General features: G+C 34.7%; 3 protein-coding genes across 6 annotated transcripts; 2 read left to right on the top strand and 1 right to left on the bottom strand.

Annotated features, from left to right (window-relative positions):
• The first annotated feature begins 943 nt into the window (after positions 1 to 943).
• Positions 944 to 5240, top strand: LOC106769266 (ubiquitin carboxyl-terminal hydrolase 22). Its single transcript, XM_014654803.2, has 3 exons — positions 944 to 2076; positions 2221 to 2345; positions 4134 to 5240. Exons 1-3 carry the CDS (start codon positions 1196 to 1198, stop codon positions 4904 to 4906), a joined length of 1779 nt encoding a protein of 592 aa, XP_014510289.1. The 5' UTR covers positions 944 to 1195; the 3' UTR covers positions 4907 to 5240.
• On the top strand, positions 5145 to 13194 carry LOC106768683 (translocase of chloroplast 90, chloroplastic). 4 transcript variants are annotated; one of them, XM_022783798.1, is made up of 3 exons: positions 7065 to 7384; positions 7932 to 8068; positions 10453 to 13194. In XM_022783798.1, exons 2-3 carry the CDS (start codon positions 7936 to 7938, stop codon positions 12705 to 12707), a joined length of 2388 nt encoding a protein of 795 aa, XP_022639519.1. In that variant the 5' UTR covers positions 7065 to 7384; positions 7932 to 7935; the 3' UTR covers positions 12708 to 13194. The 4 variants fall into 4 exon arrangements, with proteins under 4 accessions (XP_022639520.1, XP_022639519.1, XP_014509436.1 ...); XM_014653950.2 differs by having other exon boundaries at positions 7066 to 7384; positions 7935 to 8068; positions 10447 to 13194; XM_014653949.2 differs by having other exon boundaries at positions 7066 to 7384; positions 10447 to 13194.
• A 2389-nt stretch (positions 13195 to 15583) lies between these two features.
• LOC106765812 lies at positions 15584 to 17164 on the bottom strand. The gene has a single exon (XM_014650556.2). The coding sequence runs from the start codon at positions 17035 to 17037 to the stop codon at positions 15937 to 15939; it is 1101 nt and encodes a 366-aa protein (XP_014506042.1). The 5' UTR covers positions 17038 to 17164; the 3' UTR covers positions 15584 to 15936.
• Between the last annotated feature and the right edge of the window lie 506 nt (positions 17165 to 17670).

The raw sequence follows: 17670 nt of genomic DNA, 5'->3' as shown, positions 1-17670 counted from the left end.
ATGCTTCAGAACAAAATTTGAATTCTATGTTGAGCTTTTGGCATCGTCTCTTTCAAAATACATTTATGGACATTGATTTTGTTGTTTTAAAATGTATTATTTCTTTTTAATATACATTTTAATATATCAACATCATTGCGTTTTAAAGACTCAGGTCATCACTAAAAACTCACCTGAGGATCTGGATTCGAATAGAATATGTTTTCATAATATAATTCATATTGTATAAGATGCTCAGTCGATATATGTCTTTCGTTTTCTTATGTAATTTTTTTGTTTTGAAAAAAGAACTGAGTCATTTGAGCTTATGGTTCATGAATAGAATCCTAGTTAATTTGACGGAAGAGATGATAGCTGCTTTTATTTTACTTTTCTTAAATTAGGTTATTTGTTCTAATCACGTAATTGTTGGTATTCATCATTTGGTACATGATTCTTGAGTATAAATGCCTGGGATGTTTATAGTTGTAATTATTTTTACTGGCAAACTTAATTTGCTTAAGATGGGAAATGCAGGTGGCTTTGTTCATTGTGTTCAATAAAGTTATTTTATTACAAATTCAATGTACCAATCCTTTAAAATTAAATACAATGGAATATTAAAGGAAAATGGTATTAAAACTAAAACAAGAAATAAAACACACTCAATTACTTTGTCCTAAAAGAGAGAAAAAAAATGATCATATTGTGTAACCAATATGAGATGAGAAGACAAATTATTGTGAAAGTTTTATTTTAGAACTGTTAGACATGAACAAAATAATAAAGTGATTGGTTATTAAAATGACTGTAATTAACAGAGTTATAGAAATAAAGCCTTTATTAAAGTGTTTTTATTTGGAAGATTAAAAAAGGAATGGTGAGTAAGTAGAAATGAGTAATGTTAATTTTAATTGTGCAGAGAGAAATGGAATTTGAAAATAGAAAATGTATAACAGAAATATCGATAAGAATTATTTAGATAGTTACAAAAATAGAAAGGAAACTGTATAAAAGAATAACAGAAGAGAAGTAGGGAAGAAGAGTAAGCAGAAAGGAGTGAGCAGAAGGTGAAATAGGGAGTGGAGTATCGGCCCCCACACAGAAAGGAAAGGAACCTCATCAATCTCAATGCCTTACAATAATCTCACCCGTTCATTCTCCCATCCATGAATCTTATGCCCTTCAAACTTAGGGTTACCGCATTATCAACGCCATGTCCCCAAAGATCAACGCTCAGATTTCTCCCCAGCCCTGTCCCCACTTGGCCGAGTTCCGCCGCACCTCCACTAAGCCATTTCTTGCTCTCCATAGCTGCCTCCGGATCAAGCCTCCCGGTGGCCGTGCGGCTCTCCGCCGTGATCCCGACGAGGTCCCCCGCTGCGGCGCCTGCGGCCTCTCGTCCCCCTCCCGCCTATATGCCTGTATCACCTGCGCCGCCGTCTCCTGCCACTCTACCTCCAACGCCGAATCCTCCCATGCCGCCGTTCACGCCGCCTCAATGCCGCCTGGCCACCAGATTGCCGTCGACGTCGACCGCGCCGAGCTCTTCTGCTGCGCGTGCCGCGACCAGGTCTACGATCGCGACTTCGACGCCGCCGTGGTGATCGCCCAGATCGCCGCGTCAACTCTTGGAGCCGATCCTCCGCCGGCGATCCCCTCGTCTCATCCTGAGAATCTCCGGAAGAAACGGCGAGTGGATTACCGGCCCTGGGCGCCGGATCTGCGCGAGCGCGCTCTGATCGGGAGCTGCTCTGGCCCGATCGCCAGCGACGCTGCCGATCCTTCGCAGGATTTGCCGCGCGGATTGCGCGGACTGAACAATTTGGGAAATACGTGCTTCATGAACTCGGTGTTGCAAGCGCTGCTTCACACGCCGCCGTTGCGGAATTACTTTTTGAGCGATAGGCATAATCGTTTTTTCTGCCAGAAAAGGAACAACGGTGACGGAGACGGTGGTGCTGTTGGGAAGAGAAATGGCGGCAATAATGGGAACAAGAATGCGCGAATATGCTTAGCTTGCGATATGGATGCTATGTTCTCTGCTGTGTTTTCTGGAGATCGCGTTCCCTACAGCCCCGCTAAGTTTTTGTACAGGTGCGTATGGTGGTGACATATAAACTGTGAATGAATAGAACCGGTTATGTTTCTTTAAATCCTTATTTAGGATTTAAATTTCTTTTACGTCAATTTGTTATAGAAAGTTTAACTGTTTGACTGGTTCTTGATGTAATGTTTCAGTTGGTGGCAGCACGCAGCCAACCTTGCCAGTTATGAACAACAGGATGCCCATGAGTTCTTCATTTCCATGCTTGATGGCATCCATGAGAAGGTGGAGAAGGGTCGGCGTAAGCCAGATAGTGAAGGTAATGTGTTCTGACTGTGACACCCATTTATTATTCTCTTCACCATTACGAAGTGCTTGCTACTGTTATTCTATTTTTTTGTTCGGAAAGAGGGGGTTTCTTGTATAAAGCCACTTATTCTAGTATCTCGTGGGATATTCAATTCAAGCGTAATATCAAAATAAAATTAAAACATGTGAGCAATGTTGACCCTTCTGAACTTTGTGCTACTAGAATCTCAGCTGGTTTGTTTTAGTTTATATAACAAATCATTTTGTGGATAATATCAAGTCTACCAGCCCTGCCTTGCTTGCTTAACAATGTTTTGTTGTGTTTGTCTAACTCTTGTGGAAGCTGTGGTCTCTGTTTTGCTTTCACTCATATTTAACATGTGTAATTTAGTTGTGGCTCATAGGGCTAGGGTATTGTAACTGTATCTCTTAAAAAATAATATAGGGAATATTGTAACACCAATCTTTTTTTCCTCTTATTTCCATCAGAGAGTCTTCTTTAACATGTTTACCTTCTTTGATCCCATTTTCTGGAAAAAATATTATGGTTAAGTTGTGATGAGTGAAGATGTTGATCCCTATGCTATTAAGCATTAGCAATAGATTGTTAAGAACACAATCTTTAGATGGTGTAAGAACTAAGAAGTCAATCTGTTACCTTTTTTCAACTTGTGACAAGTTGGTGAATTAGCTCAGATTAATTATAGTTGAAACCAAACGGATTATAGAAGACTATCAATAGAGCACCGTTGTCTTGCTATCTTCAATGTCTTTGACATTTTTTTAATTTCATAGTAATTCAAAATACTATTTAAGATAACGGAGTTATCATAATATTTAACTGCAGGGTGAGGGTTTAGGTATCTTGCTTGTTGCCCTAAGAGTTGACAATTGCTCAAACTTTTAGGGCTAATTTTCAACCACAACCTGCTGTCGTGATGGATTTAGCTGCTACGTTCCTGTGAGTCCGTGTAAGTCAATTTCTGCTTAGCCTATTCGTTTCATCATACAGGAGATTCTAGACCAAATGATGTTAATGTTAACTCCACCTTTTTACCTTGTTTAGGCTATAGTTCCAAGCTTGTCCTATCCTGGAGAGAAGGTTGCATTAGTTTTCAGGCCATCAAAAGTGTCAGATCTCTGAGTTCTTTGAAAGCTGAGCTAACATTTTAGCCTCGAAAGATGTGGATCTTTCTCTTTTGGAGTGTTAGTCCCACATGGAAACACTCATTTTCTTTCCTCTGTCTTCCGCTGGCATTCCTTTGTTTCAATTCAAGACCATTTCCTTACTCTCTCGATTAGAGAGCCAGTCAAATTTAGTGGGTTGGCTGTTCAAGAATCAATTATGTTTTTAAGATATCTATCTATCAAGACAAATTCAGACGGCTGTAAAATTTTAGTTCCAGTAAGTCGTGGTTTGGTTGTCAAGCTTGACAGTAATCACTTTATCCTGTATTCTGTCTTCTATTTTCTGTATTTCTAAAATGTTAGGAAAAAATGTAAATCGAGTTTACATAATTTTCCAGTAATTTAAATTGCGAAGAAAATGAATTGTTTCTCTTGGTTCATTTCCAGAAGTCTAATTTTACCCCAGGATAATGGTTGTACAATTAGGAACCCTTTTGGCAATATCATTCAGCATTTGAACACCTAAGTTCTACTGTCACCTTAGTACAAGGATCTTGTTTGCTACCTTTGTTTACTGAAATTTACAAGATCTTCATTGTAAGATCTGCTCTTAAACTGGCATCATTTTATTAAGCATCTTTGTATGACAACATTTTCACTGATATTTCAGGCAATGGTGACTGCTGCATTGCTCATAAAGTATTCTCTGGTATTCTGCGATCAGATGTTACATGTATGGCCTGTGGTTTCACATCAACTACTTACGACCCATGCATAGACATCTCACTGGACTTGGAACCGAATCAAGGGGTTTCTAATAAAATGGCTACTGCAACGTCAAATCATTCTTGCAATGGTGAGGCTGATTGCATGAATTCAAGCCAATACTGTGGAACATCTACCTTGACTGGATGCTTGAAGAGATTTACGAGAGCAGAGAGATTGGGAGCTGACCAAAAATTTTTCTGCAGGCAGTGTCAGGTGAGGCAAGAAACACTCAAACAGATGTCAATAAGGAAACTTCCCCTTGTTTCTTGCTTTCATATAAAAAGATTTGAGCATTCTTCAACAAGAAAGATGTCCAGGAAAGTGGATCGCTACCTACAGTTCCCATTTTCACTGGACATGTCGCCATATCTCTCATCAACAATTTTAAGGAGTCGATTTGGGAACAGGATCTTTCCTTTTGATGGGGATGAGCCTGATGCTTCAGATGAGTTGTGTTCAGAGTTTGAGTTGTTTGCCGTTGTCACGCACACTGGTAAACTAGATGCTGGCCATTATGTTACTTATCTGCGATTAAGCAATCGATGGTACAAGTGTGACGATGCTTGGATTACTCAAGTTGATGAGAACATTGTCAGGGCTGCACAGTGTTACATGATGTTCTATGTACAGAAGATGCTTTACTATAAAGCAACTGATAAACAGGTCGCCTCATGATTCGAATAAGAGAAGCTCCAAATCATTGATATGCCATGGTTAATATCAATTTTCATTCCAATGATATGCCATGACTCATACATGAGGAAACAAGCAAAGGAAAATATATTGCATTCACATCACAACCAGCGAATATGTCATTTTCAGAGATTAATTTATAGTTTCAAGGTGGAGCTAGAAACCAGCCCGAATTTTTTAGGCACTCCAACTTTTTGGAAACTCTAAAATTGTTTATGCTCTTCCGTTTCTCTTCCCGTGCTTTAAAAATCAGTGGTTGGAGGGCTTTGCAGTTGTTCCTTCATCAGGAAAAATTAAATACTCATTAAAACTGGAACTATGCCACCATGATACGGATGGATATTAGAGGTTATACCAAATCTTCAAATGCTAATTGGTTGCCGGAGTTAAGCTTAAGGGCTTCCTTGGATTGATTGATAAAGATAGAATCCAGCCCCTTTTTTTCCAGATGAATTTAATAGCTACACTGAATTGGCTGGTTACTCCTCAAATACAACAAACTGGTTGTGTAATTGAGTCAAATAAATCTTGAAACTTGAAGAAAAAGTAATCAGAAAATTCAGTAAAAAATTCATTTATATTAGTTGTAATAGATCAATAAATAACTCAATTCTTTTTATTTCTTTTCTGAAAGGTAAAAATAACTCAAAATACTTTTAATTTTTTATTCTACTTGTAAATTTGCATTAATTAATTGAAGCAAATATTTGATTATAAAATATTTTATTTGAACTTTTTGATGATGGAATATGTTCTCCAGAATGGTGTAAGAATAGACAGAAAGAAAAAATAAATTAAAAAAGAAAAAAGAGATTGTTTGAATGAAAGAAAAAAAGTAGTATAAATGATATTAAATAAAAATGAATTTAAATTAAAATTAGAGTTGTAAATAATATTTAGATTTTTTAATACCATTTTATAAATAATCTGGATTTAAATAATATATTAAGTTTATTATAGTTCTATACCTTTTGTTATTGTTTAATAACATCGTTAAATAAACTAAGTTTAATAATAATAATAAACAATATTATTTACTAAACTAAAATGATTAATAATAATAATTATAGTTTAATGCTTTTGTATAATTTTAATTTGTTTTGTTGATAATTATTTTATAATAATCCAAATTATCAACATTATATTATTATCTAATTAAGCTTAATTTTCTCCCAATACAAATAAAAAAAATTAGAGTGATTAAAGTCTTTAAAATCAATATAAATTAACAGGAATAAAAATATTAATTATTTTGATAATGTTATTAGAAGTTTGTACACTAAAGTGCTTTTATTTATGTTTTTTATAATATTTAATTTTCTTTCAATACATCTAATGAAGGAGGAAGAGATATTTATATTGGTTTAATGACTATCGGTTTACCCAACAAAATTCTATACTAATTTTATAATTTTTTTTTTAAAACTTAAAGTATGGACTAACTTTACTTGAAATTTGTTTAAATAAATGTGAATGACATCTATTATTTGATTCTTGATGAACTGTATGTATTGATAGATAAGTTGTGTAGTTAAACATTACTTGTTAATTAGGTTTCTAATTTGAATTTTTCAAATTAAAATAAGTATAATCTAAGTACTATAGGAAGAAAAATGTTTTGAATTAAAGAAATATTTGTTTTGGTTTAACTGGAATTAAATATTTTATTTATATTGTTTGTATTACTTCTTTCAAGTGATCATATATCAGTAAAGTAATTACACTCAAGCAAGAAGTTTGTAAAAAATAAGCTTACAATTAAATAACATTTAATTCAAAAATCTGATATTAAGAGTAATAAAACAATCCATTTATCTATAATTTATTTTAAACTCATTTAAACAATTAAGATTTCACAACCATTATGTGGTTTTTAATTAAAACATAAAAATTAAAGAATTATGAGTTAATTTGATAATAAATAATAATAGAATTTAATTTTGGAAAGATAAAAATAAATACAAAAAACTATTGGTGACAACCTCTGTTGAGAATGCATGCCGTGAAGTGGTTGGTGTTGCACACCTCATTATATTTTGGCCTCTTTCAGTGCCGCCAATTTTTGTTGCCATCTTCAACTTAAAATCAAAAGTAAAATTCATAAATAAATAAATAAATAAAATAAGGAAATAAGAGATGAGGTGAGGGACTTATCAATCTGTCTTATTCTTATCTCCAAATCTCCATTTTCTTCTTCCCTTCTCATTCACTCACACACCACTTTCCAATTCTCTCTAATTAGGGTTTTCTTGTGCCCTTTCTTTCTTCACTCATTTTTGTCCGACCAACTTTCTTTCCTCTTTTCTTCTAAGATAATGAGACAATCTGATTGACCTAATGATTTGACCACGTCGATTCGACTCTTTTCGCAGCCAAATATTGCTTCTTTGGATCTCAGTATATCCTCGAGCTTCGCGTTTTGGTGTTATCCTTCCTTGTGTTTGATGTCCAAATATCAAAGTGAGCGCCTCCATTAATCTAACTCTTTTTTTTTTTTCTCTTTTAATTCCATTTCTTTATTCTTCTTAGCATTATTTTATTTTATTTTTTTCTGTTGAATTTTAACGATTGCTGCAATTGGCTTGGTGATATCTGTTTCATAGGTTTACACGTTATTTATCCTTTGTCACGATTTCCTCGTTTGCCTATCCTCTGACACGATTTCCTCGTTTGCCTGTTCCTTAGTTGCACCGACACTGATTGTCTTAAGCTTTTTCTTAAAAGGGTTTTATGTTTTCATGATTGACCGACAATTGGCTAGACACTCTGTGTTCATATGCTTATTGACTGAATCCTTTAGCTGACGAGAATCGAATCGAGGATCCCCTGTTATGAAATTTTATGCTTTGTCGATTGCATCTGATGGATATTTTGACTGATGTTTATGATATGTTTTGCGGTGTTGTTTTCACTTTAAGAAGAACCAAGATATCTCTTTGGCTTACTGTTTCGAATTATCATTTTCTAGTTACTTTGAGTTATGGAATTCTGTTTTCTTATGTTGCAGTAGGATGAAAGGTGTTAGAGATTGGGTTTTCTCTCAAATTCTATCCAAATCAGTGGTTTCGCCATCATCATTATCGGGTGGCAATAGTTTTTACGCTGAAGAGCACCGGATTCAGAATGAAAATTTTAATGAGCAAGGTACAACCCTGATATTACTGTTTGTGACTTCAAATGGAGTCATTGAAAATGCGCATAATTTTATTTCATTTTATAATGAAAATGCACATGGTTAATTTCTCACAAGATGCGGTCATAACGAAATTCTCCTCCTCCTAAAACGGTGGTTGGTGAAAGAAGATGGTACTAGCAGGGAACTCGTTTTGTTCTGTTATTCCGTGCATGTTAAGTTCAGCAGATATGTAGTTATCTAGTAGAAAGCTACACCTTCAAGTTGTATAGTGCTGTATTCACTCTTCCAGTGCACCCTTAGATTAGTATTAGGTTTCACAATTCTTAGAACCAGTAGGGGACAATATGACATGGTTCGCCACCATACATATAGAGTACCTGTGGAGATTATGCTTCTATTGATAATAGAGTTAGCCTTTACGGTATAATAATTCATAGGTAGATATATACTTTCTACGCTAGAAGGCTACGGTTCGTCTTCAAACTCAAGAATTTGAGCTAGGTAAATAACCATTCTAACATTGAATAATTTGTTATTTACAAAGTGCAGATTAAATTTTCTTATCTTAGCTTAATAACTAAATTATCTCAACAACTTAAATTTGTGCGGAAGGGGCTGCTGGCCTCCCTGTGAGCTGCTCTCTACTTCTGCAGGAATTTTGTTAACCTAAAGAGTTTGGACACATTAAGGGTGTGTGTGGGATAACTTCGAAAATTAGATTATTTCAATAATGAATTATATGTAATCAATTATTGTTATAACCAATTATAATCGAAACTATTTGTTTTTGGTAAGTTTTCTGAAGAATGATATTTAAGATAATTAATTTTGAACAAAAACAATCATCCTTTTCAAAGTAAATTATAAGAAGGGGGTAGTTGTTGAGAAACCTGAGGGGTTTTTTTTATCGGCAAATGGGGAGACTTAGGAGTAATTTGGACATAACAAGTTTGAGGTGAAAAAGAAACTGTTGAAAAATAATCATAATCTAAAAATGTTTGGATACATAAAAAGTAGTTTTTTTTTTTTAAAAAAAAAGCTTTTGTAAATTTAAACAAATTTTTCAAGGGAACACAATAATTCTCAAACAGTCTTATTTTTTTTTTTTTCCAACTAAAACAGCTGAAATCAATAATTCAAGCTATCCCAAGCATGCTCCAAATATTATTTTTAAAGATCGAACAGTTTTTCGAACAAAAATTTGTTGGTGATTTTATGTTTCGGAGAGTAGCTGAAATTTGTAGAAAGAAAATAAAAAATAAGCTGTTATATCTTAAAATTTGTAGTGTATGATTATTTTCCAGCAAAAGCACCAAAATGGTGCAATTTTAACTTCAAAATTATAAAAATGGTGTAATTTTGAAGTGACTTCAATTAAAATTAAAAAGAAATTTATAATGAACCGAAGTTGTACCAAACTGACACAATTTTAGTTTATATCATAATACATGAAATTTATACTAAGTTAGCATGACTTCAATTAAAATTTAAAAAAAAAAAATTACAATAAATTGAAGTCATACCAGTCAAACCATGCTGGCACGACTTTCTTTAAACAAAGTCGTACCAAGCTGTCACGACTTTAAAATTACATCATTTTGGTAATTTTGAAGTCAAAATTGCACCATTTTGGTGCTTTTGCCATTATTTTCCCATAGTTTTTTTCGTTTTAGTTTCATACATATATACTCATTTAATGTAAAATCAGATTTTTGTTGTACCAAACGATATTGGTTATATCTTATAACCATTTTCCAACAATTATAAAATAAAATCGATTCTTGAAATAAATATATTATTTTTTGCAGTTATTCCAAACTTTCCCATCTGGGAGGTTTTGTTGAAAGAATTATGGAATTAGACCAAAATCTCTTGTACATAACATTAACACAGTCCTCTGCCCCCAGCACGGGATCTAATCCTTCAAACCAACATCAACAATTTAATATGCAGTCACATAGTCCCTCAGAAATCTACCACAAAACTTATTTAATAAATACACACATAACAGTCATACAGCACAGGAGTTACTAAAACAATAACTGTCCTAGAAAATTGCAGACGTGATGAATTTACCGATTTTTTACTGTTAGTTCTTTGATGCTCGGAGAAATAGGAGATTTCTTTTTCATATCTAGTCCAGGGAACAAGTAAAATTTAAAGAGTATGTTTTCCTACAGTTATAGGAATGCAAGATTATGTGTTTGGATGTTGATATATGTGTTTTATTTTGTACAATTCTGTGGTTTAGGATGATTTAAATGGGTGATATTCTGTGCGTAATATCATTTCTAAACCAATATTTGCACCAAATCTGATTTTTGTGAATATAATGTCTATTATCAGTACAGTTTAGATAGAACTGAGGCATATGCGTTTTTACTAGGTTCAGATCACTCGGCTAGTTCAGTATCATCATCCATCCCTTCTGACTCATCAAATTCTTCAAATGGTGATCAGAGCAATCATCACAGTTCCTCCTTGCAGCTAGTTGCAGATACAGAAGTTGATCACTATCTAGATAACACTAATAGAAGACGGAAGGATACTTTAGCCAAGGTTGAGGATCTCCAGGTTAAATTCTTCAGATTGCTACAGCGCCTTGGCCAGTCACAAGAAAATCTTTTGGTCGCAAAGGTTCTCTATCGGATGCACCTGGCAACTTTGATTCGTACCAAGGAATCAGATCTGAAAAGAGTTAACCACAGTAGCAGTAGAGCCCGAGAAATAGCAAATGAACAGGAAGCTATTGGCATGCCTGAATTGGATTTCTCTTGCCGAATACTTCTACTTGGTAAATCAGGAGTCGGTAAAAGTGCTACCATAAATTCTATATTTGGTCAAGCAAAAACCACCACAGGCGCATTTCAACCAGCTACTAATCGCATCCAAGAAGTTGTGGGCAATGTCAATGGTCTTAACATAACATTTATTGATACCCCTGGTTTCCTGCCTTCCTCGACTAATAATATGAAGAGAAATAGGAGGATCATGCTTTCTATAAGGAGATTCATTAGAAAGTCCCCTCCAGATATTGTTTTGTACTTTGAACGCCTTGATTTTATCAATGCTGGTTATGTTGACTTCCCACTTTTGAAACTTGTAACCGAAGTGTTTGGCACTGCGATTTGGTTCAACACCATCGTAGTTATGACTCATTCTTCCTCTGCCATTCCGGAAGGACCTGATGGGTATACTATGAATTATGAGTCATATATTTCTCACTGTACTAATATAATACAGCAGCATATACAGCAGGCAGTGTTTGATTCTAGGCTTGAAAACCCTGTACTTTTGGTTGAGAACCATTCTCAATGCCCAAAAAATATCATGGGAGAGAAAATTCTCCCAAATGGTCAAGTTTGGAGATCTCAACTCTTGTTCTTTTGCATTTGTACCAAAGTTCTGGGCGATGTAAATTCTCTTCTCAAGTTTCAGAACAGTGTAGAACTAGGACCGTCAAGCAGTACCCGAATTCCTTCTATGCCCCATCTCCTTTCGTCTCTCCTACGCCATCACCCTATATCCAATTTAAGTGGCACTGATGATGAAATTGAGGAAATATTACTCTATGATAACGAAGAAGATGAAAATGATCAACTTCCACCCATACGAGTGTTGACGAAATCTCAGTTTGAAATGTTGTCTGAGCCGTTGAAAAAAGATTATCTGGATGAAATGGATTACAGGGAAACCCTTTTCTTGAAGAAACAGTTGAAAGAAGACTACCGTAAGCGCAAAGAGAAGCTACTCTCAACAGAGCAGAAGTTTTTGAACAGTGATAACCCGGATGATCAACAGGCACCTCCTGAGCCTGTTTTGCTACCCGATATGGCTGTTCCTCCATGTTTTGACTCAGACTGCCACGGCCATAGATATCGTTGCCTTGTTTCTGACGACCAATGGCTTGTGAGGCCTGTTCTTGATCCCCAAGGATGGGATCACGATGCGGGCTTTGATGGTATAAACTTGGAGGCAACTACAGAAATAAAGAAGAATGTATATGCTTCAGTTGTGGGACAGATGAATAAGAACAAGCAGGATTTCAGTATTCAATCCGAGTGTGCTGCAGCTTATGTTGATCCATGGGGCCCTACTTATTCTATGGGTGTTGATGTTCAGTCCACGGGTAAAGATTATATGTGTACTGTTCGTAGCAACACAAAGTTGAAAAACATAAAGCACAATATTGCCGACTGTGGTATTTCCTTAACATCTTTGGCAAAGAGGTACTATGTCGGTGCAAAACTTGAGGATACTGTGTTTGTTGGGAAGAGATTAAAATTTGTCTTGAATGCTGGGCGCATGGAGGGTGCAGGACAAATGGCATATGGTGGGAGTTTTGAAGCTAATTTACGAGGGGAGGATTATCCGGTAAGAGATGACAATGTAAGTTTGACAATGACAGTACTCTCTTTCAACAAGGAAATGGTGTTGAGTGGAAGCTTACGATCGGAGTTCAGGTTATCTAGAACCTCACGAGCATCTATAAGTGGTAATCTAAATAGTCGTAAAATGGGGCAAGTATGTATAAAGATAAGTAGCTCTGACAATTTACAAATTGCCTCGGTTGCATTTTTCTCAATTTTGAAATTCCTGTCACGTAGAAAGCCAACTAGGAACGTGGTGAAGGAAGTGACGGACTGAAGTTTGCTCTGGTTGTTGACTTTCTGATACCAATATTTTTTTGTTCAAAGAAGACAGGAAAGCAGTGAGGCATTCTACATGTCAAACATAGAGATGAGCCCTTTTCTGCTGGAAAAGAAGACCAAAAGTTAGAGTTTGTTTTCTGCTTTTTTTCTTAAGAGGCTAGCTGAAATTTTCTTTTCGTGATACTTTCGATGCCCGTTTTTGGAAATCTCTTTAGGTAAGGCTGGCTGGCATCTTGAACGGGTTTCTATCTGTAGATTCTTGATTAATAATCAACACCAGGGAGTTTCGAGGATTGTTTATATTCATTTCTAGAAAAAATAAGTCACAACAATTGTACAGTAAAACACAGAAAATGTCTGTCTTTTTCTTTTAATTTATGTTATTTGTTGAAGTATTAGTGAGTTAGACATGATGATTGCGGAGCTGTTGTTCAATAAGAGTTTTCCCAACGAGTAGAATGTTAACAAAGTTCTTCTGGGTATATATATGTTAATGATAATGAAGGTAGCTGCTGATGATTTGCATTGATTGCAGCTACTTGTTGCCGAATAAGCTGTGTATGTTTTGCCTACGCTTATTTTTACTTTTCACCAAATGAACATGTCGGCCATTTTATGGGATATTTCTTAATCTCGGTCTAAGAGGGAACTAATTATTTTTACTTTTTAAAATCAATAACACGAACATTTTACCTTATACAAATAAGTTAGATAAAATGTGCGTGTAATATGTTTTTCAATACCTCATTCTCATTATAACTTTCATAAGTAAAATGATTAAAATTACATTTTAAATAAAAAAAATTAAAGGGACAAGTCATTTTATTTAGAGTATTTAAAATAATTCACAGTAAAATATGGTAATTAAATATAATATTCAGGAAGAAAATTAAATTCCAGATATTCTTAAAAGAATTTCAATTACTTAAAATGAATTTAAAATCTTACAAACAATAAATACTTTTATGTGCTCTCTTCTTTCTCAAGTGTAAAATAAGTTTGGAACAAACAATATAAGATAGAATATTAAATGTTTGCATTTAAGTATGAAATAATCGAGGTTTAATTTTAATCGATTATTGATATGCATTGTCAACGAATTGAAAATCATCATAAATATATTTTTAAAAATTGTCTTTCAGAAATCTAAAATTCTCTCACATACAATGGTAGGTAAAATAAAGCCTTTGAATTCTGAAAGCATTTTGTACACATTATTCTACTGAGTTTTAGATACGTAATGAATATACGTATGCATCAGCTTTGGTGTTTTTTAACAAGTGGATCATTTAAACTATATAAGGAATAATATATTATAATTTATCCTATTTTCCTTTTGTTTTTTAAATTAAATTTTAATAATTTAAAAATATCAATAACTAAAAATTTTACATAAAGTTTGAGTTATTATGCATCATAAATCAGAATATATAAATATATATTTTTGAAATTAAATTCTCACTCCATTTTTTTTATGTTAAAAATTTTCACTATTATTCTCTTCTTTATTGGATATGAACTTGTCAAATTATATTAAGTAGTGAAAAGTGTAGTTTTTGCACTAAAAATTGTCCTATTCTGAAGTGACTTTGAACTCTTCATGTATTGTTGTAGTTTGTAAGACTAGAGTTATCGTCTTCTTCTGGTACTCTTGTTTGCTCATCAATGACGTAACCAACCAAATATCACGTCCTTAGTATCAATCCCAATCAACCAAAACATTTCGTTTATTACTGATTTTGAAAGTGCAACAAGTCATTCATTTCCAGGTAAAAACAATCAAATATTAGCCATCAGTTTATGAAATCAACTCATTTTGTCGTATTTTCTTTTACTTTAATTTTTTAATCAAATATAGGTTAGCATTTCCGTAGAGGTTTCCTTCTATACCGCTACTTTCTACACGCAACTATGGAGCTTTGACTCTCATTAAAACAAAGTTTGTCACTGAATATTGATCTATTATAATTACTCCTACTTACTAATATAAGTATTTATAATTAGTTATAAATTTATTTTTATAAGATTTTAAATTGAAATTAGTTTCAATTTTTTATATGCATCAATATAAAAGTAGTGTGTTTCTTCAAATAATTCTCTAAAATATCCATTACATTTTTTACTTATGTAATTTATCTCCTCTAGTTCCTATCTTTATTCTAATTTAAATATTAAAGATTTTATTTTATTTTATTTTGAAATGACAAAAATCTAAAAGTTGTATTAATATTATAAATGCCTTAGCCCTAATATCATAACTTGATCTTCAAACTATCCTTTTAAGTCAAGAGTCTAGTGTGAGTATAAAAATTAGAGAAATTTTATCATCTAATAAGAAATTGTCATCACCTAAGAAGAGTCTTCTCAAACCATCTAACCATTTTTTTTCTAATAAAAGCATCACATTCACCCACAGTTTTGATGCATTGACAGATACAATTTAATGATGTAAGTCGTTATATGCTTTTATTATAGTTCTTAAATACTGCAACAATATAAGTGATTTGTTGCAATTTATTTTTTATTTTTAAATTTCTTTCTTTCTTAAAGTATTATATTTTCGTGGACTAGATTTCTCCGTACTAAAAAATTGCACAAAACAGTTGGTCTTTGTCTTATTATGGACTACAATAGCATTTGCAGACATGGGAGTTTAATAACATCCTTAATCCTTTGTTTAAAATTTTTACTTTACTTTAAAAAATGTATGAAAACATATTCCAAGTTCCTCACTGAATACTATCATGATTATTTGAAGAAGCATATGCCATGAATGATTCCCTTCAGATTCCTCAGCCACCAACACACCTCAATTCATTTTTATCACCATTATCATTCAGATGAGACCTGGGCCAAATAAATAACATTGCATTTTCAAGCCTTCAAACTCACCATTAATTACTTTAAAATTCAATAATCCAATCAGCTGAACAAATCCTAATATGATTAGAACTTGCATAACATAACAATGAGAATTGATCTGTTATTCATTCCCTAACTGTGAGCAAAATAAAAAATCGATAATAACACAATTTATGAACTGAATTGAACTTCCCGTTCCTAAAACCCCAATCTTTACATACACAACTATCAAAATCAACTCAACCATAACTAAGTAACTAGAATGAAATTGTTGGGTGAGTTCAGAATATACAATAGCAGCTTTAGATATTGGGAAGAAGAGCTTCACCACTTCACTCTCCGTCTTGTTTGCAGAAAATAATCTATGGCGAAGAACCCCACAAAACCTCAGCAGCAATGGTGGCAGCTTCGGCATCAGAAAGAGAAGCTTCTCTGACTCTCACCAAAATCTCCGGTTTAACTGCCCTCTTCTCTCTCTGCCGCAGCCCTTCCCCAACCTCCAACTGCACCGCAAACTTTGCTACGCAGCTCGCAAAAGGGCGTCTTTCCAAAACCCCACAAACTCTTTCATTCCCATTCTCAATCAAATCGCCACCGTTCTCCGACCTCTGCAACTCTACCAGCTTCTCCACCAACCCCTCCTTCACCATAGCCTCCACCGCTTCCTTGCGCCCGAAGTACCCAATCTCCAACACGCACTCCAACGCCAGCACCTGCAGCTGCAAATCGCGGGAATTCAACAGCGCTATCACCCTCGGAATCTCGCCATTCGATTCGATCTCGTCCACCAGAGGAGACCTAATAGACCTGATCAGCGAGCACAACACCTCTACCGAGTGCACAGAGCCCATCGACACCAAAGCCCGCACGGTTGGGCCCATCATAACCTGACCCACGAACACGTCTTTATTGAACCGGATCAGCGCCGCGACGGCAAGACCGGCCTGCTCGCGAACCCGGTCCGCACACTTTTCATCCAGGAGAACTGTTTCCAACGAGGAGAATAGCTTGAGTTTGAGAACCAAGTCCTGCAACTCGCGGTTAAATCCCTGGGAGATTCGGTCCCGAAACTGAGTCAACAGCGCGACCAAGTCGCTAATACCATCACCGGGGTTCCGTAGCGAAGTCGAGAGCGTGAGGAGCGTTTCGCGGTCGATCCACGCTTGGATTTCGGACTCGATCGAGACGGCGAGCCGAGAGAGGGAGTGCGTGGAGAGAGGGCGAGTGAGGAACGATCGGAGGCCCTTGGAGTTGTTGAGAGAGTGGACGAGGGTTTTGAGGCGATTAAGGTGCTCCGAAAGCGCGTAGAGTTTGGGGTCTGACGATGAGAGAATGTTTTGAAACTCGAGAAGCGCCTTCACCGCCGGAGAATCGGAGGTGTGGTGTCGTTGGATGTGGCGCGTGGCTTGTTTGAGAGCTTCCAACACTTGCAGGATTTGTGACGCTTTCTCTCTCTCTTCCATCGATCTCTGATTCCAATCTCTCACTGATCTCAATCACTTTTCTTCCACCCATTTTTATACTGCATATGCAAAGTTTCTGCATTGCGTGGCGTTTGGCTACTCTTCCTTTTCTGCTTCTCAACTACTCTAACCAATCACCTTTTTTTTCAATCAAACACATTTTAAATCATTTCTAATTCATTAATGTCATTTTTCTTACAATATGTATTAAGTTAACTAATTACTACTTCATATTTAAAACAAATATTGAATTACAATAATACTTTTTTTTATAGAAGAACAAAATATTAATTTTTCGTACCAGAATATTATTTATAATTGCATTAAAAAAATATTATACTAGTCAACCTACAAAATAGTAGACGCGTTTATTTTACTACTCTACCAATTCAACTTAACGAGATGAATGTCATTTCGCCACATCTTACTGTTATTGTCATTTAGATATTTTTTTTTAATAAAACAATACGTTTTTAAAATGTAAAGTTTATTGTTTCCAAAAAATTACAATAATGAGCTATTTTAATTATTTCACAACAATATAATCATAAATACTTGTATTAAAGGTCTTTTGTATTATTTGTTCTAGCATGAATGATTATGATTATTAACTTAAGTTACATTATTCAAATT

Source organism: Vigna radiata, chromosome 7 (assembly GCF_000741045.1).
Source record: "Vigna radiata var. radiata cultivar VC1973A chromosome 7, Vradiata_ver6, whole genome shotgun sequence".
Classification (NCBI taxonomy): Eukaryota; Viridiplantae; Streptophyta; class Magnoliopsida; order Fabales; family Fabaceae; genus Vigna; species Vigna radiata.
The sequence above is the reverse complement of the archived record's forward strand: the minus strand, read 5'-3'. Positions and strand labels throughout refer to the sequence as shown.